The sequence below is a fragment of the Salmo trutta genome, chromosome 4 (assembly GCF_901001165.1).
Source record: "Salmo trutta chromosome 4, fSalTru1.1, whole genome shotgun sequence".
NCBI classification, from domain to species: Eukaryota; Metazoa; Chordata; class Actinopteri; order Salmoniformes; family Salmonidae; genus Salmo; species Salmo trutta.
Genome location: NC_042960.1, coordinates 13,211,854 through 13,230,657, shown reverse-complemented (window position 1 = coordinate 13,230,657; position 18,804 = coordinate 13,211,854). Strand labels below are relative to the sequence as shown.

Sequence of the window (18,804 nt, the reverse complement as noted above, 5' to 3'; positions counted from 1 at the left end):
TAGGGCTGTTTTCCTCAAAGTTAAATCTGCTCCGTGTTTTGTTTCCTTGCCACGACACAAACGAATATCGCGATACTGGTATCGCCCCGGCCCTATTAGATATACAGAAAAATAGACATAAATATGATGTTGTGGGTAAAAATAAGTCCGCAATGATAAGTAAACATCAGACAAACCTGACTAAACTATTTTGATGTGTACGGTAGGTGTTAGTGTAGGTATATTTAGTAAGTGTATATTGGTTATAAAGCGCTATCAGTGTAGAATAGGGTGAGATCAGATGTGATGTATACTAAAAGAGAGTCTCAATGAAAGTCTTGGAATGAAAAGTCCCATTTTGTGTTTATTAAACAAACAAGTTTTAAATACACCATATGAAAACCACACATACACATGTCTCAACTAAAAATCAGCATGAACTTGACGAACTGCATTCATTTTCTCATTAAAGGTGTCATGGGAAAACAATTAAGTAGTTGAATGGAAGTAATGAAACAGGCACTTGTGAACATCATATAGGCTACGCAGTACAAACACAATATGAAACAGACCTCAGGCTTATACTGTACACTAAGTATACAAAACATTAAGAACACCTGCTCTTTCTATGACAGACTGATCAGGTGAATGCTATGATCCCTTATTGATGTCACTTGATCAATCCATTTAAAATCTGTGTAGATGAAGGGGAGACATGTTAAAGAAGGATTTTTAAGTCTTGAGACAATTGAGACATGGATTGTGTATGTGTGCTATTCAGGGGGTGAATGGGCAAGAGAAAAGATAAGTGCTTTTGAATGGGGGATGATAGTAGGTGCCAGGAACTGTAATGCTGCTGGGTTTTTCACGCTCAACAGTTTCCTGTGTGTATCAAGAAAGGTCCATTATCCAAAAGGACTTTAAACGCCTTGTAGAGTCCATGCACCGACGAATTGAGGCTGTTCTGGGGGGTGGGGGGACACGCGCAATATTAAGGTGTTCCTAATGTTTGGTATACTCATGCCTTATACAGTGCTTTCAGAAAGTATTCATAGCCCTTGACTTATTCCACATGTCGATGCCAAGCATACCATGACGCAGGCACCACCATGCTTTAAATAAAATATGAAGAGTGGTACTCAGTGATGTTGTTGGATTTGCCCCAACATAATGCTTTGTATTCAGGACATAAAGTTAATTTCTTTGGCACATTCTTTTCAGTTTTACTTTAGTGCCTTATTGTAAACAGAATGCATGTTTTGGAATAATTTATTCTGTACAGGCTTCCTTCTTTTCACTCTGTCATTTAGGTTAGTATTGTGGAGTAATTACAATGGTGCTGATCCATCCTCGGTTTTCTCCTATCACCGCCATTAAACTCTAACTGTTTTAAAATCACCATTGGCATGGTGAAATCCCTGAGTGGTTTCCTTCCTCTCCGGCAACAGAGTTAGGAAGGACGCATGTATCTTTGTAGTGACTGGGTGTATTGATACACCATCCAAAGTGTAATTAATAAAGTCACCATGCTCAAAGGGATATTCAATGCCTGCTTTTTTTTGTACCCATCTACTAATAGGTGCCTTTCTTTGTGAGGCATTGGAAAACCTTCATGGTCTTATATATACAGTGCATTCGGAAAGTATTCAGACCTTCACCTTTTCCTCATTTTGTTACATTAGACTTATTCTAAAATGGATTAAATAGTTTTTTCCTCAATCTACACACAATACCCCATAATGACAAAGCAAACACAGGTAAAACTAATTTTGCCAATGTATTAAAAATAAAAAACTGAAATATAACATTTTCATAAGTATTCAGACCCTTTACTCAGTACTTTGTTGAAGCACCTTTGGCAGCGATTACAGCCTTGAGTCTTCTTGGGTATGACGCTACAATCTTGGCACACATGTATTTGGGGAGTTTCTCCCATTCTTCTCTGCAGATCCTCTCAAGCTCTATCAGGACGGATTGGGAGCGTCGCTGCGTAGCTATGTTCAGGTCTCTCCAGAGATGTTAGATTGGGTTCAAGTCCGGACTCTGGCTGGGCCACACAATGACATTCAAAGACTTTTCCCGAAGCCACTCCTGTGTTGTCTTGGCTGTGTACTTAGGGTTGTTGTCCTGTTGGAAGGTAAACCTTTGCCCCAGTCTGAGGTCCTGAGCACTCTGGGGAAGGTTTTCATGAAGGATCTCTCTGTACTTTGCTCCGTTCATCTTTCTCTCGATCCTGACTAGTCTCCCAGTCCCTGCCGCTGAAAACCATCCCCACAGCATGATGATGCCACCACCATTCATCACCGTAGGGATGGTGCCAGGTTTCCTCCAGACGTGATGCTTGGGATTCAGGCCAAAGCGTTCAATCTTGGTTTCATCAGACCAGAAAATCTTGTTTCTCATGGTTTGAGAGTCCTAACTCCAAGCTGGCTGTCATGTGCCTTTTACTGAGGAGTGGCTTCCGTCTGGCCACTCTACCATAGAGGCCTGATTGGTGGAGTGCTGCAGAGATGTTTGTCCTTCTGGAAGGTTCTCCCATCTCCACAGAAGAACTCTGGAGCTCTGTCAGTGACCATCGGGTTCTTGGTCACCTCCCTAACGAAGGCCCTTCTCCCCTGATTGCTCAGTTTGGCCGGGCGGCCAGCTCTAGGAAGAGTCTTTGTGGTTCCAAACTTCTTCCATTTAAGATTGATGGAGGCCACTGTGTTCTTGGGGACCTTCAATGCTGCAGAAATATGTTGGTACCCTTCCCCAGATCTGTGCCTCAACACAATCCTGTCTCGGATCTCTACGGACAATTCCTTGGACCTCATGGCTTGGTTTTTGCTCTGACATGCACTGCATCTCAAGGATGATCAATGGAAACAGGATGGACCTGGGCTCAATTTCAAGTCTCGTAGCAAAGGGTTGGAATACCAATGTAAATAAGGTATTTGTTTTTTATTTGTAATAAATTTACAATTATTTCTAAAAACCTGTTTTCCCTTTAGGGTCTGAATACTTTCCGAATGCACTGTGTGTGTATGTATATATGTGACCCGTTTCAGGAAACTAGACGTATGTCGCAAGTCATGACTTCACAGGAGATCCATTAAGTACATTTTTTTCGGAATAATTTTTTTTTGCAGAAATGCCTTCTGGAACCTGTGAACTTTCATTTGCCTTAATAACAAACTTGTATGCCATCTGTAAATACGAATAAAATTGTTAAATTACGAGCCTTGTTGGTTAAGCCACAGAAAGACAGCAGCCTTCCCACTAGCCATGATTGGCTAAGATAATGAGTGGGCTGGACATGCCGAGAGAGGAGTTCGGATTGGTCTGCCATATAGAATGCTTCTGTCTATTTGAGCTGGTCAGTCTGTGTTGGTAATCCTGTCGAATGCTGCTTTTTAAAAAATGTGTAGTGGAGCTGCATAAGTGTTGCTCTCCACTTTCTGAAGGATCGAGTTTTTATACTATATATATAAATATATATATATTCTCCTTTTTTTTATTTAAAACACCAACACAATACAGACAACACAAATGACGGCTCCCAGAGGGTGCGTTCACACTCACCGGCCCGAGATGCTGGCAAGGCAAAACATACAGTAATCCCATCCTTGATTGCAGGACCTCAAACATTTACACTGTACATTTGTGTATATACTTATTCCAACAACACTTGAATCGGTTCTTTAAATTCACTGCTCATATGAGGGACCTTGCAGATAATTGTAAATGTGTGGGGTACAGAGATGAGGTAGTCGTAAAAAAAATAATGTTAAACACTATTGCACACAGAGTGACTCCATGTAACTTATGTGATTTGTTAAGCAGATTTTTACTCCTGAACTTATTAGGCTTGTCATAACAAAGGGGTAGAATACTTATTAACTCAAGAACTTTCAGCTTTTCATTTATTAATTTGTAAAAAATTCTAAAAACATAATTCCACTTTGACATTATGGTGTATTTTGTGTAGGCCAGTGACACAAAATCTCAATTTAATCCATTTTAAATTCAGGCTGTAACACAACAAAACATGGAAAAAGTCGAAGGGTGCAAATACTGAATGCACTGTATCCCACAATGTCTGGGCTTTGCACTACAGCGCTCTTAGTTGTTGTAGAAATTGACCCACTCCTGCGGTTTACTTTGTACATTCGCTGAGTCTACCTTTAATGCAGGGTTTAATATGGAAAAAGTCGAAGGGTGCAAATACTGAATGCACTGTATCCCACAATGTCTGGGCTTTGCACTACAGCACTCTTAGTTGTTGTAGAAATTGACCCACTCCTGCGGTTTACTTTGTACATTCGCTGAGTCTACCTTTAATGCAGGGTTTAATTTGTAAAAAGACAATCTCAATTTAATCAATTTTAAATTCAGGCTGTAACAAAACAACATTTGGAGGAAGTCAAGGGATGTGAATACTTTCTGAAGGCATTGTATATCACACAATGTCTGGATGCAATATTCTACCCAGAAAAATCCAACACTGACATCTGTTAATCTCCTTATTCCAAAAGCATCTGTGGATTTTTTTCATCTGACAATAAAAATTAATCTTTGACTTTATTATAGACGTCAGAAGCTATCGAGTGGAATGGTGACTGTCTATGTTATAGAGTGAAATGTTTTTTCTGCTGGTGTATCTTGAGGTATCTCCTCTCTGAGAACCTCTTCCCGCAGTGCGTACAGGCGAACGGCCTCTCTCCTGTGTGGACCCTCTGATGCCTCTTCAGGTCACCAGCCTGAGCGAAGCGCATGTGACACTGGGTACAGCTGTAGGGTTTCACCCCTGTGTGGACCCTCTGGTGCCTCTTCAGGGTGCTAGCCTGGGCGAAGCGCATGTGACACTGGGTACAGCTGTAGGGTTTCACCCCTGTGTGGATCCTCTGGTGGATCTCCACCTTCTGGAGGCAGCTGAAGCCTTTGTTACAGAACATGCAGAGGAACCGTTTCTCTTTACTATTGCCTGATGTTGCTCCCCCTCCCTGAGCTTGGACTCTAGTCATGTCATTTGAGTTCAATACCTGGTTGAAAACGACACAGCCGTGTGAATCGGAAGGCCCCATCGACGTGGACACTGGGTCGCGATCCTTGAACGTGTGTAAAGGTGAGTGGGTCGGGACATTTAGATTTGTCTCTAAGCTTTCCCTGTAGTCTAAGAAGTCACTGGTGTTACCCTGCAATTGTCCTTTTCCTAAGTGAGTCTCGTCTGCATTCCATGTCAGAGGAGAGTCACCCTCCACTTTCACAGTGACCTCATCTACGACCAGACCCTCCCCTTTCTTATTTCTTTCTATGGACCCTTCAGAGTATACACTACTAGTGTACTGGTTCCAGTCCCCTCTAGACAGATCAGTCTGTGTCTCTAAACCCAAGGACATGTTGCCTGGGTCCATCTCTGTAGTGTAAGAACAAGACGGATCATCACCGCCAGAGTGTAATGTGTCACCATCACCACGGGAATAAACCATCCACTGGCTCTGGTGAAATACCGGTAAATACTCTGAGCCAGGAGCATGAGGACAGCCCAGTTTCCCCAGCCCCAGTCTCTCTGGGTCTGATCTGTGGTCAGATCCTGTGTGTAAGAGGCTGTGTGTTACAGTTAAAGTCTCTGTGTCTGTCTCTGACTTGAGGACGGCGTTCGGCGTTCCACTGACCTCCATGATGCTGCATCGGGTCTTCGGCTGGGGCACGGCAGAGAGGTCCTCCGTGGCTTCAGGGGAAGCTCCAGCCACTGCAGTCTGGATGTCTCTGCTGTGCTGTGGGTCCTCCTCTCCTTCAGACCTCTCCTGCTTGACCCCAGGACCTGCAACCTCTAGATCCTGACACAAGAAGAGGAGGTTGTTACTGGTATCCAGTTCAATTGGATAACAATGTCATAGGGAAGTCTCACAAGCTCCCCTATGACAGATAAATAAGGATGTAAATGTAAGCAAGTGAATAGCTGAGGGGAGTCTTTCTGAAATAAACTAATCACAGTTGATATACTGTAATTTTAATGTAACACTTTTACACTAACCTCTATCACAATAACGTCTTGGGTTGAGGTTCGACTCCCCTCATCAACAGTGATTGGTTGGTCATCTCTCCATGTATTGTGTCCCGCTGGCTTCACAAAGCTCTTGTGGCCTCCAGCGAGATCTCCTTCACCTGAGAGAGTGATTGGGGAAAAAGAGGTGGTTAGGTTAGCTACTGTAAATGCTCAAAAGCTTTGTACACGATTGACACTGTCTAGAATTGGCAAGAATGTAAGGTAACACTTCTTCTTCTCATAACTTCTTGATATACTATTTATTGATTGATTGATGTATTATGTTCCATGCATCACATTGTTTTCATTGAGTAAATAATAGGAAATGCTGTAAATCAAGAATCTGGTTAAATTATATTGTGTCTTTGCGCAAGATAACTAAGTAATCAGCTGAATTATTGCATACTAACTAACCAAAAACTGACCAAGACCCAATTCTGGTTAACCATATATGTTTTTAACACATCTAAAATCACACATGCGCAGAGGGAAACCGGCGACATGCCCCGCATCCTTGGCCTTATTCAAAATGTACCTCTTGCTATTCCTCTGTATCGGTCGAGGATCTTGACACTTCTGGGACGACTGGCGAGGACGCGCTCTCGCATTGTCCTCTCTGTGCGCTCCCGTGAGAATTTCAGTTCAAGTAGCTGTAGTTTCCTCCGCAATGCACTGGTTTCTTTCTGGCTTTGAGTTATTTCCAAACGAAACACTGCATAGTCGTCGTCTACGAGTTTACAGACCTCTGCCACTGCGGCATTCGCTAGCACCTCCATTATAGAGGCTATTTGAGTGTGAAAAACCATACAGTTAGCAGCCATTGTTAACTAATTTAGCAGTTAGGTAGCGTTACCTAGATAGCTAACCTCTTGAGCATCCAAGTCCTGTCTCCAACGCGGATTAAAGACTACATGGGGTAAGTATGTAATGCTGTGCATTTAAATTAGTCCTATTTTGAGTTCCAGAGTGTTAATAAACGTCAAAATAAATTTTTTAAAACGCTAACGTGGAAAGTATTATTAGTTATTGTTTACTTCCGTTTATACCGATGAGAAAGGATGTTGTAGCTCAAAGGGTGTGGCTAAATGAAAAGCGTATGCGCAATGTTTTTTGAAGTACGGTACTGCTTATCTCCTATTCAAGATCAGTCTTAAAATCTTAGATTACTTAGAACCGTGTTAGCAAGATGTGTAGAATAAAATACAAAAATTACTTTTCCATCTACATGACCTCAGTACTGTAAATATTCAACTGTCCTTTTATCTAGCCTTGGTTTACTGTGTCTCTAAAAACAAGCCTGTTTCAAATGACAAGTTAATGAGGGTATGTGTTCAAATAACCTACAAAATAGAAGGGTCGTTCCATTTGATTTCAATCACTTTTTGACCCCAACCCTTTTTGATTTGAATGAAATTTTCCATACATATTTGCCCATGGTAGAAGTGGTCATAAAGTTACTTTTTGGAACTTAATGGCAAAACATGCACTCAAGGTTGAACCATTTTGCATACCATGAAAAAAAACATGTTTTTAATAAAAATTGAAATGAATAACATTGACATTTCAACTTTCAAATGGTACCACAAAGATGGTTGAAAGTCCGCACATAAGAGAATGTGTCAACTTTGGGCACTTCCATCTCCTTAATGTTTTAGCCCCAATTATTTTTGAAAAGGTACTACTTTTTTTCATATGGCTGGGGTCGAGAATTTTCAGGTATCAAAATGGGGTCGCGGGCCCAAAAAAGTTTGGGAACCCCCCCCCCCCCCCCAAAAAAAAACTTACAAGACACTAAATCATATTTTTAATATTACAGAAAGAATAGTTCCCAGATATCCTGTGTACATCTCAAACCACACTGTTACGATTTCTCCCCATTGTGGACACTCCTATGTCTGATAAGGTCACTTAGGAAGGAGAAGCCCTCCTTAGTCATTGAGCTTCCTCCTGGACCTCTAGACATTGTTTGGGTGTTGTTGGGATTGTCTTCAGTGTTATAGGCTAGGTGCCTCTCATGGTGAATGCCCATCCTGACCCTGTCTGTATTGGTGAGGTAACTGAGCAAGGCCACATCCAGGCCCAGATATTCTATGAACCCAGTCCCCAGGAATTAGACGTGACACCGAAGGAGAAGACAGACTTGCTGCTAGACTACCAACAGAGGGGTCTCCCACCACTCTCTGTGAAGGCTGAAGCCCAGGGTGACCTGCTCTGTTCATCATGGATACTGTGGTGTTTGTATCATAGACCCTCCTGTTCCTATCAGCCCCAAGCCCTGCTTCATCCCTGCACTGAGACTGTGAAGAAGGGTCTGGGCTGCAGAATGGATACCTGATTGGAGCCTCTGTCTCTCTGATGACCACCAGCACTGAGGTTCGTCAGTCCACCTGTTGTATTGTGGTGAAGTCTCGGTCCTTCGTGGTTGGGTCCTGATCCAGACTCGGGAAGTAAGAGTGACGGCTCCTGATCCAGGATCCTTATCCAGGTACAGGGTTTGTGACCAGCTGCCTCAGAGGTCCAGTCTCTCCCACCAGTAACACTGGATGTCAGCAGGTCTTCATGGACTGCAGACTGCAAACAAAGATTGTACAGAAAAGCATAAAGGTTTATATAAGAAACTCTTTGCTGTACACACAGAAACATGACATGATATTATAAACTGTTAACCACAGTCAAGCCCATCTCTAACACTGTGATTCATGTACCTAACCATATGGAGCCATTGGGGTTAATTTTTTATTTTTTTAAGTACAATGTTTTGATTTGACTGAGCTAAGGGAAACTCAGTCCCTGTAACAATACAAAAATAATAATAAATAAAAATACTTTATTGCACAAGCTGGGCATCATTCACTAGTGATAATACATAATATTACAAGTGAAAGGCTAATATATTGTCACCCGTCAGACTTTTTTTATTTAATCTTGTCTTTCATATACTAAATAATATACAGTGCATTCGTTAAGTATTCAGACCTTCACTTTTTCTTCACTATTTTCAGGTCTCTCTAGAGATGTTCGATCGGGTTCAAGTCCGGGCTCTGGCTGGGTCACTTAAGGACATTCAAAAACTTGGCGCGAAGCCACTCCTACTTTAACTTGGTTGTGTGCTTAGGGTTGTTGTCGAGTTGAAATTTGAACCTTCGCCCTAGTCTGAGGTTCTGAGTGCTCTGGAGCAGGTTTTCGTCAAGGATCTTTCTGCACTTCGCGCCGTTCATCTTTCCCTCAATCTCCCAGTCCCTGCTGCTGAAAAACATCACCACAGCATGATGCTGCTACCACCATGCTTCACGTAGAGATGGTATTGGCCAGGTGATGAGCAGTGCCTGGTTTCCTCCAGACGTGATGCTTGGAATTCAGGCCAAAGAGTTCAGTCTTGGTTTCATCAGAACAGAGAATCTTGTTTCTCATGGTCTGAGAGTCCTTTAGGTGCCTTTTGGCAAACTCCAAGCGGGCTGTCATGTGCCTTTTACTGAGGAGTGGCTTCTGTCTGGCGACTCTACCATAAAGGCCTGATTGGTGGAGCACTGCAGAGATGGTTGTCCTTCTGGAAGGTTCTCCCATCTCCACAGAGGAACTCTGGAGCTCTGTAAGAGTGACCATCCGGTTCTTGGTCACCTCCTTGACGAAGGCCCTTCTCCCCCGATTGCTCAGTTTGGCCAGGCGGCCAGCTCTAGGATGAGTCTTGGGGATTCCAAACTTATTCCATTTAAGAATGATGGAGGCCACTGTGTTCTTGGGGACCTTCAATACTGCAGAACATTTTTGGTACCCTTCCCCATATGTGTTTTGACACAATCCTGTCTCGGGGCTCTACGGACAATTCCTTCGACCTCATGGCTTGGTTTTTGCTCTGACATGCACTGTCAACTGTGGGACCTTATATAGACAGGGAAGTGCCTTTCCAAATCATGTCCAATCAATTGAATTTACCACAGGTGAACTCCAATGAAGTTGTAGAAACATCAAGGATGATCAATGGAAACAGGATGCACCTGAGCTCAATTTCGAGTCTCATAGCAAAGGCTCAAAATACTTATGTAAGTAAATGTTTGGTATTTTTTATTTTTATAAATCAGCAAAAATGTCTAAACCTGTTTTTTTGCATTGTCATTATGGGGTACTGTGTAGATCGATGATTAAATATTTATTTTCACAATTTTAGAATAAGGCTGTAACTTAATGTTGAAAAAGTGAAGGGGTCTGAATACTTTCCAAATGCACTGTGTGTGAAATTAGTTTTGATTTAGAATGGACCATTATCATGCACCTGTCTCGGGAACGGGGGGAAAAAAAGACATGTAATCTATACTTAAATAGAGAATGGAGGACGCTTTTCCTGTGGTTCATTTATCAGCCAGGTAGGCTATACTCCTGTTGTAAAGCGAAGCAATGTGCTTAATATTAGGAAAGTTGAGAAACAAATATAGTAGGCCTAGCCTATAGAAATATGATGGGAACCTCTTATTTTTAAGACGCCATCAAGTCTTATCTCATGCAATTATATAGCCTATAGAAATATGTGCAACATGAGCTCATGGGCTCTCAAAGTTTGATTTGATTTTCGATTACATTTGCATTGATGTTAGAGGGACAATATAGTGCTGAGTACCAGACAGTTAGCAAGTTTGGTATGCTACTAATGACCATCAGCAGCATCAGAGCTGGAAGAAGCCTAGTTACCGTGACTAAACGGTCCTGTGGAATTTGACTACGGTCATGACTCATGACTGCCGGTGTGGTGGTAATTTGGTCAACGTAACAACCCCACAGATTATTACCGGTAAATAAATTGTATTGGATAACAATGTCGTAAGGAAGTCTCACAAGCTCCCCCATGGCAGATAAATTAATTTGTACATGTAAGCAAGTGAATAGCTGAGGGGAGCCTTTCTGAAAGGAATGGCCACATTTGATTTGCAAAGTAACTATGTTTTTATGTAACACTATTACACGAACCTCTACCATGATAACATGCTGGGTTGAGGTTCCACTCTCCTCATCAACAGTGATTGGTTGGTCAGCGCTCCATGTATTGTGTCCCACTGGCTTCACAAAGCTCCTGTGGCCTCCAATGAGATGTCCTTCACCTGAGAAAGTTATTGGGGGAAAAAGAGGTGATTAGGTTAGCTACTGTCATTGCTCAACACTATATTGTACACTAGAATTGGCAAGGATGTAAGATAACACTTCACAACCTCTTGATATACTATTCATAGATTTGATTTATGTTCCATGCATCATATGGGTTTCAATTAGTAAATAATAGCAAAAGCAGTAAATCAAGAGTTTGGTAAGAATATGACAGTGTCTTGTGCTAAGTAATCAGGGGTATTATTGTCTACTATCCAAAAACGGACCTAGAACCAATTCTGGTTAAACGTATATGTGGTTGACACGGCTGTTTGCAAAATGTACCTCTTGCCATTCCTCTGTATCGGTCAAGGATCTTGACACTACTGGGACTGGCGAGGACGCGCTCTCGCAGTGTCTTCTCTGCGCGCTCCCGTGCCACCTTCAATTCCAGTAGATGTTCCTCCGCAATGTCCTGGTTTTCTTTCTGGCTTTGAGTTATTTCCAACCAAAACACTGCATAGTCGTCGTTTACGAGTTTACAGATGTTTGCCAGGGCTGCATTTTCTAGCACATTCATGGTGGACACTATTTGAGTGTGAAAAACCATACAGTTAGCAGCTAGCTAGCGTTACTTAGATAACATCTATCAACCAAGTCCTGTCTCCAACGTGAATTAAACACTGCCTGGCATCTACTCTGACTCATCATACACTTTCTTTCCTCAGTTCACCTCATCCAGCTCCCTACTACATCCAAAACCAACAGAATGAATTACAAACTAACTAATACTACATTACATGTCATGATACATGGACCGTGTGCATTTTCGGAGGTAACTCCGTTCTGAGAACCTCTTCCTGCAGTTCGTACAGACGAACGGCATCTCTCCTGTGTGGACCTTCAGGTGCCTCTTTAGATGGTGCGGTTTGGAGAACATCTTCTCACACTCGGGGCAGCTGTAGGATTTTTCTAGTGTGGACCCTCTGGTGCCTCTTCAGGTGGGAGAAAGTGGCCCAGCAGAGGTGGAAGGCGAATGATTTCTCCCCTGTGTGGATATACTGTATACCGGGCTATTTCAAAATAGACAGTATGATTTTCATGAGGTTTTTTTTTTGGGGGGGGGGGGGTTGTAGGGGTGTGTTCTATGCCACTGCTTAAGACATATAAGATGTATCAAATCAATTATAGCCAGCTCAAGGCTCCAGCTATGCATTTGGTTTGCTAACTTGCTAGCTAAGTGACTAGATGTCAAGATCAAGCTTCTTGGTTACAGCAGAGATGTTCAATCCTCTCCTGGATCAAGATCCCTGTTGCCTAAATTGTTTTGTGCATAAAAAAATTGCACCCCTTGTGTGTACTTATGGTAATACTGTATACCGGATGGTACAGAAACGGGATGGTACAGAAACGGGATGGTACAGAAACGGTATGAAAATCTTGATACCGCCCAACTAGGGCTGGGCGATATGGCCAAATGGTATTTTTCACATTTTTAACAGTTTGATGGTATTTTATGTTTTTGATTAATAAAAGTTATACATTTGCTTTATGAGTAGTGCGTGACCTTAGGGTGGCAACACATATTCAAAATTATTTCAATGGGTCTTTCTCCATTCTGATTATTTTATACTGTGCAAATCAACTTCAACCTAAAATAATTTTCTGCATTTCCATCAATTTCTGTATTTCCTGCACTCATTTGAGATAATTTCCACACTGCCAGATATGGGCCAAAAAAAACTAGACCTTATTTTTAACCAAATGTTGCAATTGAATAGTGTTGTTTGACATGACAACGAATGAAAATGGCATGGATGAGTTATTGTGACAGGGTAGGAATCAAAGTGATGTTCAGTGTTTCCTAGGGGACTCTATAATCTTTGGCTACGTTAAATCTTTATTCATGTAGCCAACATATTCATGCTTTGCCTATTCCTCTTTGATTTAGAAGATACTGTTGCACAAACATGCTGATTTAGGCCTCCACCAGCACTGGTATCAGGCTGTATTAGCTAGCTACGTTTGCTCTGACTCAGTACTTTTATTAGCTCGTTAGCGATTAGCATTAGTGGCTAACACAATTTGGCTTAACTTGCTAAGAAAATACAAACTAGCTGTTTGCAGATGTAAGAAACACAAACTAATATTGTAATCATAGAACACTTGTGGATTTATATTAAGATCAAAGTGGAAACAACATTGTTGCATGTGCTGCATTGACCATGCAGCACATTCAGACTGAATGAAAGTGTCTCGTGGTCAAGCAACAAATTCACTCCTTGTGTGACAGGGTGTGACTAGGTCTGTGTGGATAGCGGCATGGAAAGAGAGAGAGCGGAGGGATGACTCAAGTAGCGGAGTAAACTATAAAAATGTACGTTACACACGGCGTATCACATTTTAACAAACCAAACATTAAAACACCGTTATAGAAGGTAAAGTAAAAACCCAAACCGGTCCGTGTGAGAGTGTGAGGAGGATGAAGGCCAGGTAGTGTCTGTGTTGTCACAGGGTCCATGTTCCAGTTGATAGATCCTATATAAGGCAGGCTGAAGGCAGCACCTGTTAGGGGGTTAACCTGAGGCGCCATCAGTCTTTCTGAATCACAATTATAGGAGCAGGACGGAGCATCGCTAGCTGAGTCTGTATCTGTTCTCATACAGACACCTCCGGTCCCTGCAGACCAAATCTACACCTCACCCTGTTCTCAGCTAGTCTTTTTTCATGGAGACCAAGTTTTGATGTTGTTTTGTGTTCGACTGTCTCTTTCTGGTTGTGGTTAACAGTATTGTTCCCCAGCTCAGAATTGAGGACGTTGTCCCATCCACTGACCTTCACTCGACCCGTCTGACATACAAAACGACAGACCAGTATCCCTTCTTTCTTTTCTTTTCAAAAACACTTGAGTGTGCTGTCTATGACCAACTCTCTCGTTATCTGTAATATATAATAATAATAGCATATGCCATTTAGCAGACGCTTTTATCCAAAGCGACTTAGTTATGCGTGCATACATTTTACGTATGGGTGGTCCCGGCAATCAAACCCACTACCCTGGTGTTACAAGCTCCATGCTCTACCAACTGAGCTACAAAGGATCTCTCTGAGAATAATCTTGTTAGGTTTCAAGACGGCTCACTCAACTGAGACTGCTCTCGTCTTTGTCACGGAGGCTTTCCGCTCTGCCAAAGCTGACTCTCTCTCCTCTGTTCTCATCCTCCTAGAGCTATCTGCTGCCTTTGACATCGTGAACCATCAGCTCCTACTCTCCACTCTCAGAGCTGGGCGTCTCAGCCTCTGCACAGTCCTGGATTGCATCCTAACTGGCAGGTCGCTCCTACCAGGTGACGTCTGCACCGCATGCTGTCACTACTGGTGCCCCCAGGGCTCGGTTCTAGGCCCTCTCCTCTTTTCTCTATACACCAAGTCACTCGGCTTTGTCATATCTTCACATGGTCTCTCCCATCATTGCTATGCGGATGACACGCAACTACTTTTCTCCTTCCCCCCTTCTGACACATCACATCTCTGCATGCCTGGCAGATATCTGAGCTTGGATGTCAGCCTACCACCTCAAGCTCAACTTCGACAAGACGGAGCTGCTATTTCTCCCGGGAAAGGCCTGCCTGCACCAAGACCTCTCAATCACGGTTGACAACTCTGTAGTGTCCCCTTTCCAGAGTGCAAAGAACCAGGGGATCAGCTTCTGCTCAGCCCAGTCAATGTTCTTCTCTGGCCTGGCACCCTAATGGTGGAATGAGCTTCCCCCTGCAGCTAGGACAGCAGAGTCCCTTGCCCATCTTCCGAAAACATCTGAAACCTCTTTCTTAAAGCTATGGATCCGGATCCCGTTATGCACATTTTACCCACCCTCTTCTGAACCATGATGATGTAGCCTACGTCTCTGCCTCATATTTCTGGACAGCCAAAATTAAAAACCCTGCTGCGATTTGAACAAACATTTCAAGGCCATTATGAAAGCTACAACCTTGTCTGTCTGTTGTAACAGATATTGCAGTTGCACAAGCAGGACACAGTCCCTACACTGCATTGGAGCAAAGAAATTAGCTTTTTGTGATATGATGCAGGCTAATCTTTATAGTTGCTGCCATATCTTAGCCACTAGCCAGAGTTGCTGAAAAAGAACACTTAAACTTTGACTGCCTGTCTGCCTCCTGCTTAGCCAATGTTTGTAATGATGATTAAAAAGATTAGCGATTTAGACTGCATGTCTGTGTGTTGCTTGTTTGATATGCTGCCTTGACAGCTGCATGTAACTCCCCACTTTAGTTTTTTGCCCCAATGTAAAACTATCTGTGAGTTTATACAAACATGTTTATCATGTCCTTTGTGTACAACATGTAAATAGCTGCATGTAGCCCAACTCCCCTCCTGAAAAAAGAACATGAAATCGTGCTTAGGCTTAATAGCCTATTGAGGCATGGAATACAAATGTCCTTTGTGTACAACATGAAGTGTTTAAATTACACCAGACAAAGGCATTAATCGCTGATCAAAGCGGCAGTGGAGCACTGAGCAGCAGCTACATAGGCAGTGTAGTGGGCAGCCGCTAAAAAAATCCTGCACATAAGCAGAAATCTCTTTTTTTTTTGCCATGGCAAATGGGGTTTCCAGAAAATCTGGAAACAGAGCCACTACAATTTTTTTTTTAAAGTTTGTGGGAGGTGAGCACCTCACGTCAAGTTCTATTTTTATAAACGCCAACTTTTGCGTGAACTGGCACACGCACATTTTGGGGTATATTTTGTAAATGCACGGTTTATAAATGAGGCCCTTGTCCAACAGCCTGGAAGGATGGTCCCCTTCTCTTTAAACCCCCTGTAGATCTTCTGCTCTAAAATCTTACATTTTTGGGTGTAACTGCTGCTGTCACTACCACATCTACAGGTAACTGCCAAAATAAAAGAAACACCAACAAAGTGTTTTAATAGGGTGTTGGGCCACCACGAGCCATAACAGCTTCATTGCACCTTGGCATAGATTCTACACATTTCTGGAACTCTATTGGAGGGATGCGACATCCATTCATCCACAAAACATTCCATCATTTGGTGTCTTGTTGATAGTGGTGGAACAAAGTCTCAGCATAGGACACTTTCTGCACAACTCAAATTCTGTCCATCTCAACCTGTCTCTCTCTCACAGGGCACACAGGTGACACAGTGCTTTCTCTATCCCAACTCTCAACACTCTCTCCGACTATGCTCTCCTGCACATTTCTCACATTGTGGGATCTCCCTTCTAAACACTGCTGCAACATGTCAATCCTTTACACCTAAAGCACTATAGCAGGGTTCGGAACATAGGCCCTCACAGAATAGCAAATATAACCTAACCATATCAGGTAGAAACTCTGTCATAGTTCAACAAGACAGATAGGGTATTCTCAGTCTTGTCATTACCACCAGATCTACGTCTCAACAAAGCGGGCGTCACAAACACCAGAAATTTTCATTTGATCCACCTCAACGCTACCCCATTCACTCTGTTGAGCGGCGCCCTGCTCCAAAGAGCATAGCACGACACAGGTCGATCCTGAGGCGCCTCTGGGCAGAGGATGCACAAAAAAATCTTAAATTGAATTCTCGAAACTTACAAATCAACTTTAATAATCCCAGAGAGGCAATGCGTTCAGGCCTGACAGGGTGCTTCAGACAGGGCAATCAAAGACAGTAAATAAAACATTTAAAAAATACACAAAAAACGCATTAAGGCATCAGTTAATAGTGCATGGTGCATTTAAGTCCGTGGTAGCCACAGTTCTTAGTTTAGCCCTGCCATTAATTATCTCTAGAATAGTCCCGAGGTCTTCATTAATGGTCCTGTTAACCAGGCGATATGCCTCAGGCACAAACAAGGCCCTGTGTCCATTGGTGGAACACTTGAGAAAGCACAGGCGACATCCCAAAGGGGAGCAGATGGAACTGCGGGTTGAGGACATGGTGCTGTTCCCCATGATTTCGTAGGCTTTCCTCCTGGCCTGCTGCTCAAAGAATGAGGCGAGACTTCTGAGGCAGCCTGGTGATCTTTGAGCAGGTGTTCAAATGGCTTGAAAGCAGTATCTGTTCTTGACAGAGGGATGTAAACCAGAATACTTAATTCACCTTTAACTAGGCAAGTCTGTAAATAAGAATTTGTTCTTAACTATGACGGCCTACCGGGGAACACAGCCTTGTTCAGAAGCAGAACAGATTTTTTACTTGTCAGCTCTGGGATTCGATTTAGCAACCTTTCGGTTAAAGGCCCAATGCTCTAACCACTATGCTACCTGCCGCCCCCGAAGGACAACACAGAATGCTCTTGATGAAAGAACTGTAAAAGGATTGCAATATTGATGTGGACACTTAGAGTTCAGTTTCCTGAGGAAGTGTTGTGTTTGCTATTTTGATGATGGCGTCTGTGTTTTGCTCAAACTTCCGGGTGTTATCAAAGATGGAATCAAGATATTTATACTGGTCCACATTGTCCACCTCCTCTCCATGAATGATCATCGTACTGGTGGGCTTCCTCCAGAAGTCGACAATAATTGCATTTTGTCTTGAATGTCTTTAACTCCAGCAGTGTACCGTCACACCAGTCAATGAAATCCTGGATGGCTGGGCCATGGTCCAGCTCCTGGGAGGATTGACAGAAGGACTGAGTCATCGGCAAACTTCACAAAATGGCGGTTGGCATGGGCACTCAGTCATTGGTGTAGAGAATAAAAAGGGAGGGGTGACACCCTTGTGGTGAACCTGTGCAAGTGAGTAGGTTGTCTGACGTGGCACCATTAGCATAGACTCTACATAATCCACAAGTTAAGGCTGTGGTCAAGATTAAACTGTGAGTCAGTTTTTTGGGGCGAGGATGGCAGGCTGCATGGTGTTAAATGCAGACGAGAAGTCCATAAATAGGAGCCTGACAGAGGCCAGATGTCTGTGGATGGTGTCCATCAAGAACAGCTTGGCGTCGTTCGCACCTGTCTGTACGCGAACTGGAGGGGCTCCATTTTAGCACCTGACACAGATGTGATGTGGGCCTTGACCAGTTTCTCCAGGGCATTCATCACAAGAGCGGTCAGTGCAATAGGCCTATGGTTTTTGAGAAAGTCAAGCTTGTCTTTCTTGGAAATGGGGATAATGGTGGATGTTTTCCATGGCAGCGGGACCAGGCTCTGGTCCATCGAGGATTGGAAAAGCTGGAGTAGGAGCCCACTAAGCTGCTCAGCACAGTACCTGAGGGTCCTGCCACAGATACCATCTGGTCCCGGGTATTTGTTGATTGGTGTGTATTTTAGCAGATTCATCACATCATTTGCTTGAGGGGTGAACGTGGCACATGGCATGAAACTCTGCTTGAGCTCCACCGCATCTCAGGAGTGAGGTGGAGCTCAAGCAGAGTTTGTTCAGCTCGTTGGGCAGAGAAAAGTCACTTACCCCCGCCACAATGCCTCCTTTCTGACGGTGTGTTTACAGCAGCCATGTTTTGAATACCCTGCCAGGCTGCCATGTAATTCCCCTGCTCAAACTTCTGCTTGTGTGATGGCTTGCTTGACTTCCTTATTAACCCGTTTCTTTGCTCCACTGTACCTGTGAAAAGTACCCTTTTTTTCTTCCCTCATTAAGAATGCCCTTGAGCTCGTGGTCACCCAGGGTGAAAAATGTTCATCTGTTTCATTGGGATTGTTGAATCAACACAAAAAGTAATGTATTTTGACACTA

At 43.1% G+C, this 18,804-nt stretch overlaps 1 protein-coding gene across 2 annotated transcripts in view; it reads right to left on the bottom strand.

Annotated features, from left to right (window-relative positions):
* Window positions 1–3,978: 3,978 nt before the first annotated feature.
* LOC115191218 (zinc finger protein 528-like) overlaps window positions 3,979–18,804 on the bottom strand; it is a 73,299-nt gene continuing 58,473 nt past the window's right edge. Inside the window, exons 1-3 of one of the 2 annotated variants that reach the window (XM_029749156.1) lie at window positions 6,543–7,518; window positions 5,996–6,126; window positions 3,979–5,798 (exon numbers count right to left, since the gene is read on the bottom strand). In XM_029749156.1, coding sequence (XP_029605016.1) covers window positions 4,587–5,798; window positions 5,996–6,126; window positions 6,543–6,828 — 1,629 coding nt within the window. In that variant the 5' untranslated portion in view covers window positions 6,829–7,518 and the 3' untranslated portion in view covers window positions 3,979–4,586. Of the gene's footprint in view, window positions 5,799–5,995; window positions 6,127–6,542; window positions 7,519–18,804 lie in introns of those variants that run through there. The other variant, XM_029749157.1, reaches the window with a different exon arrangement.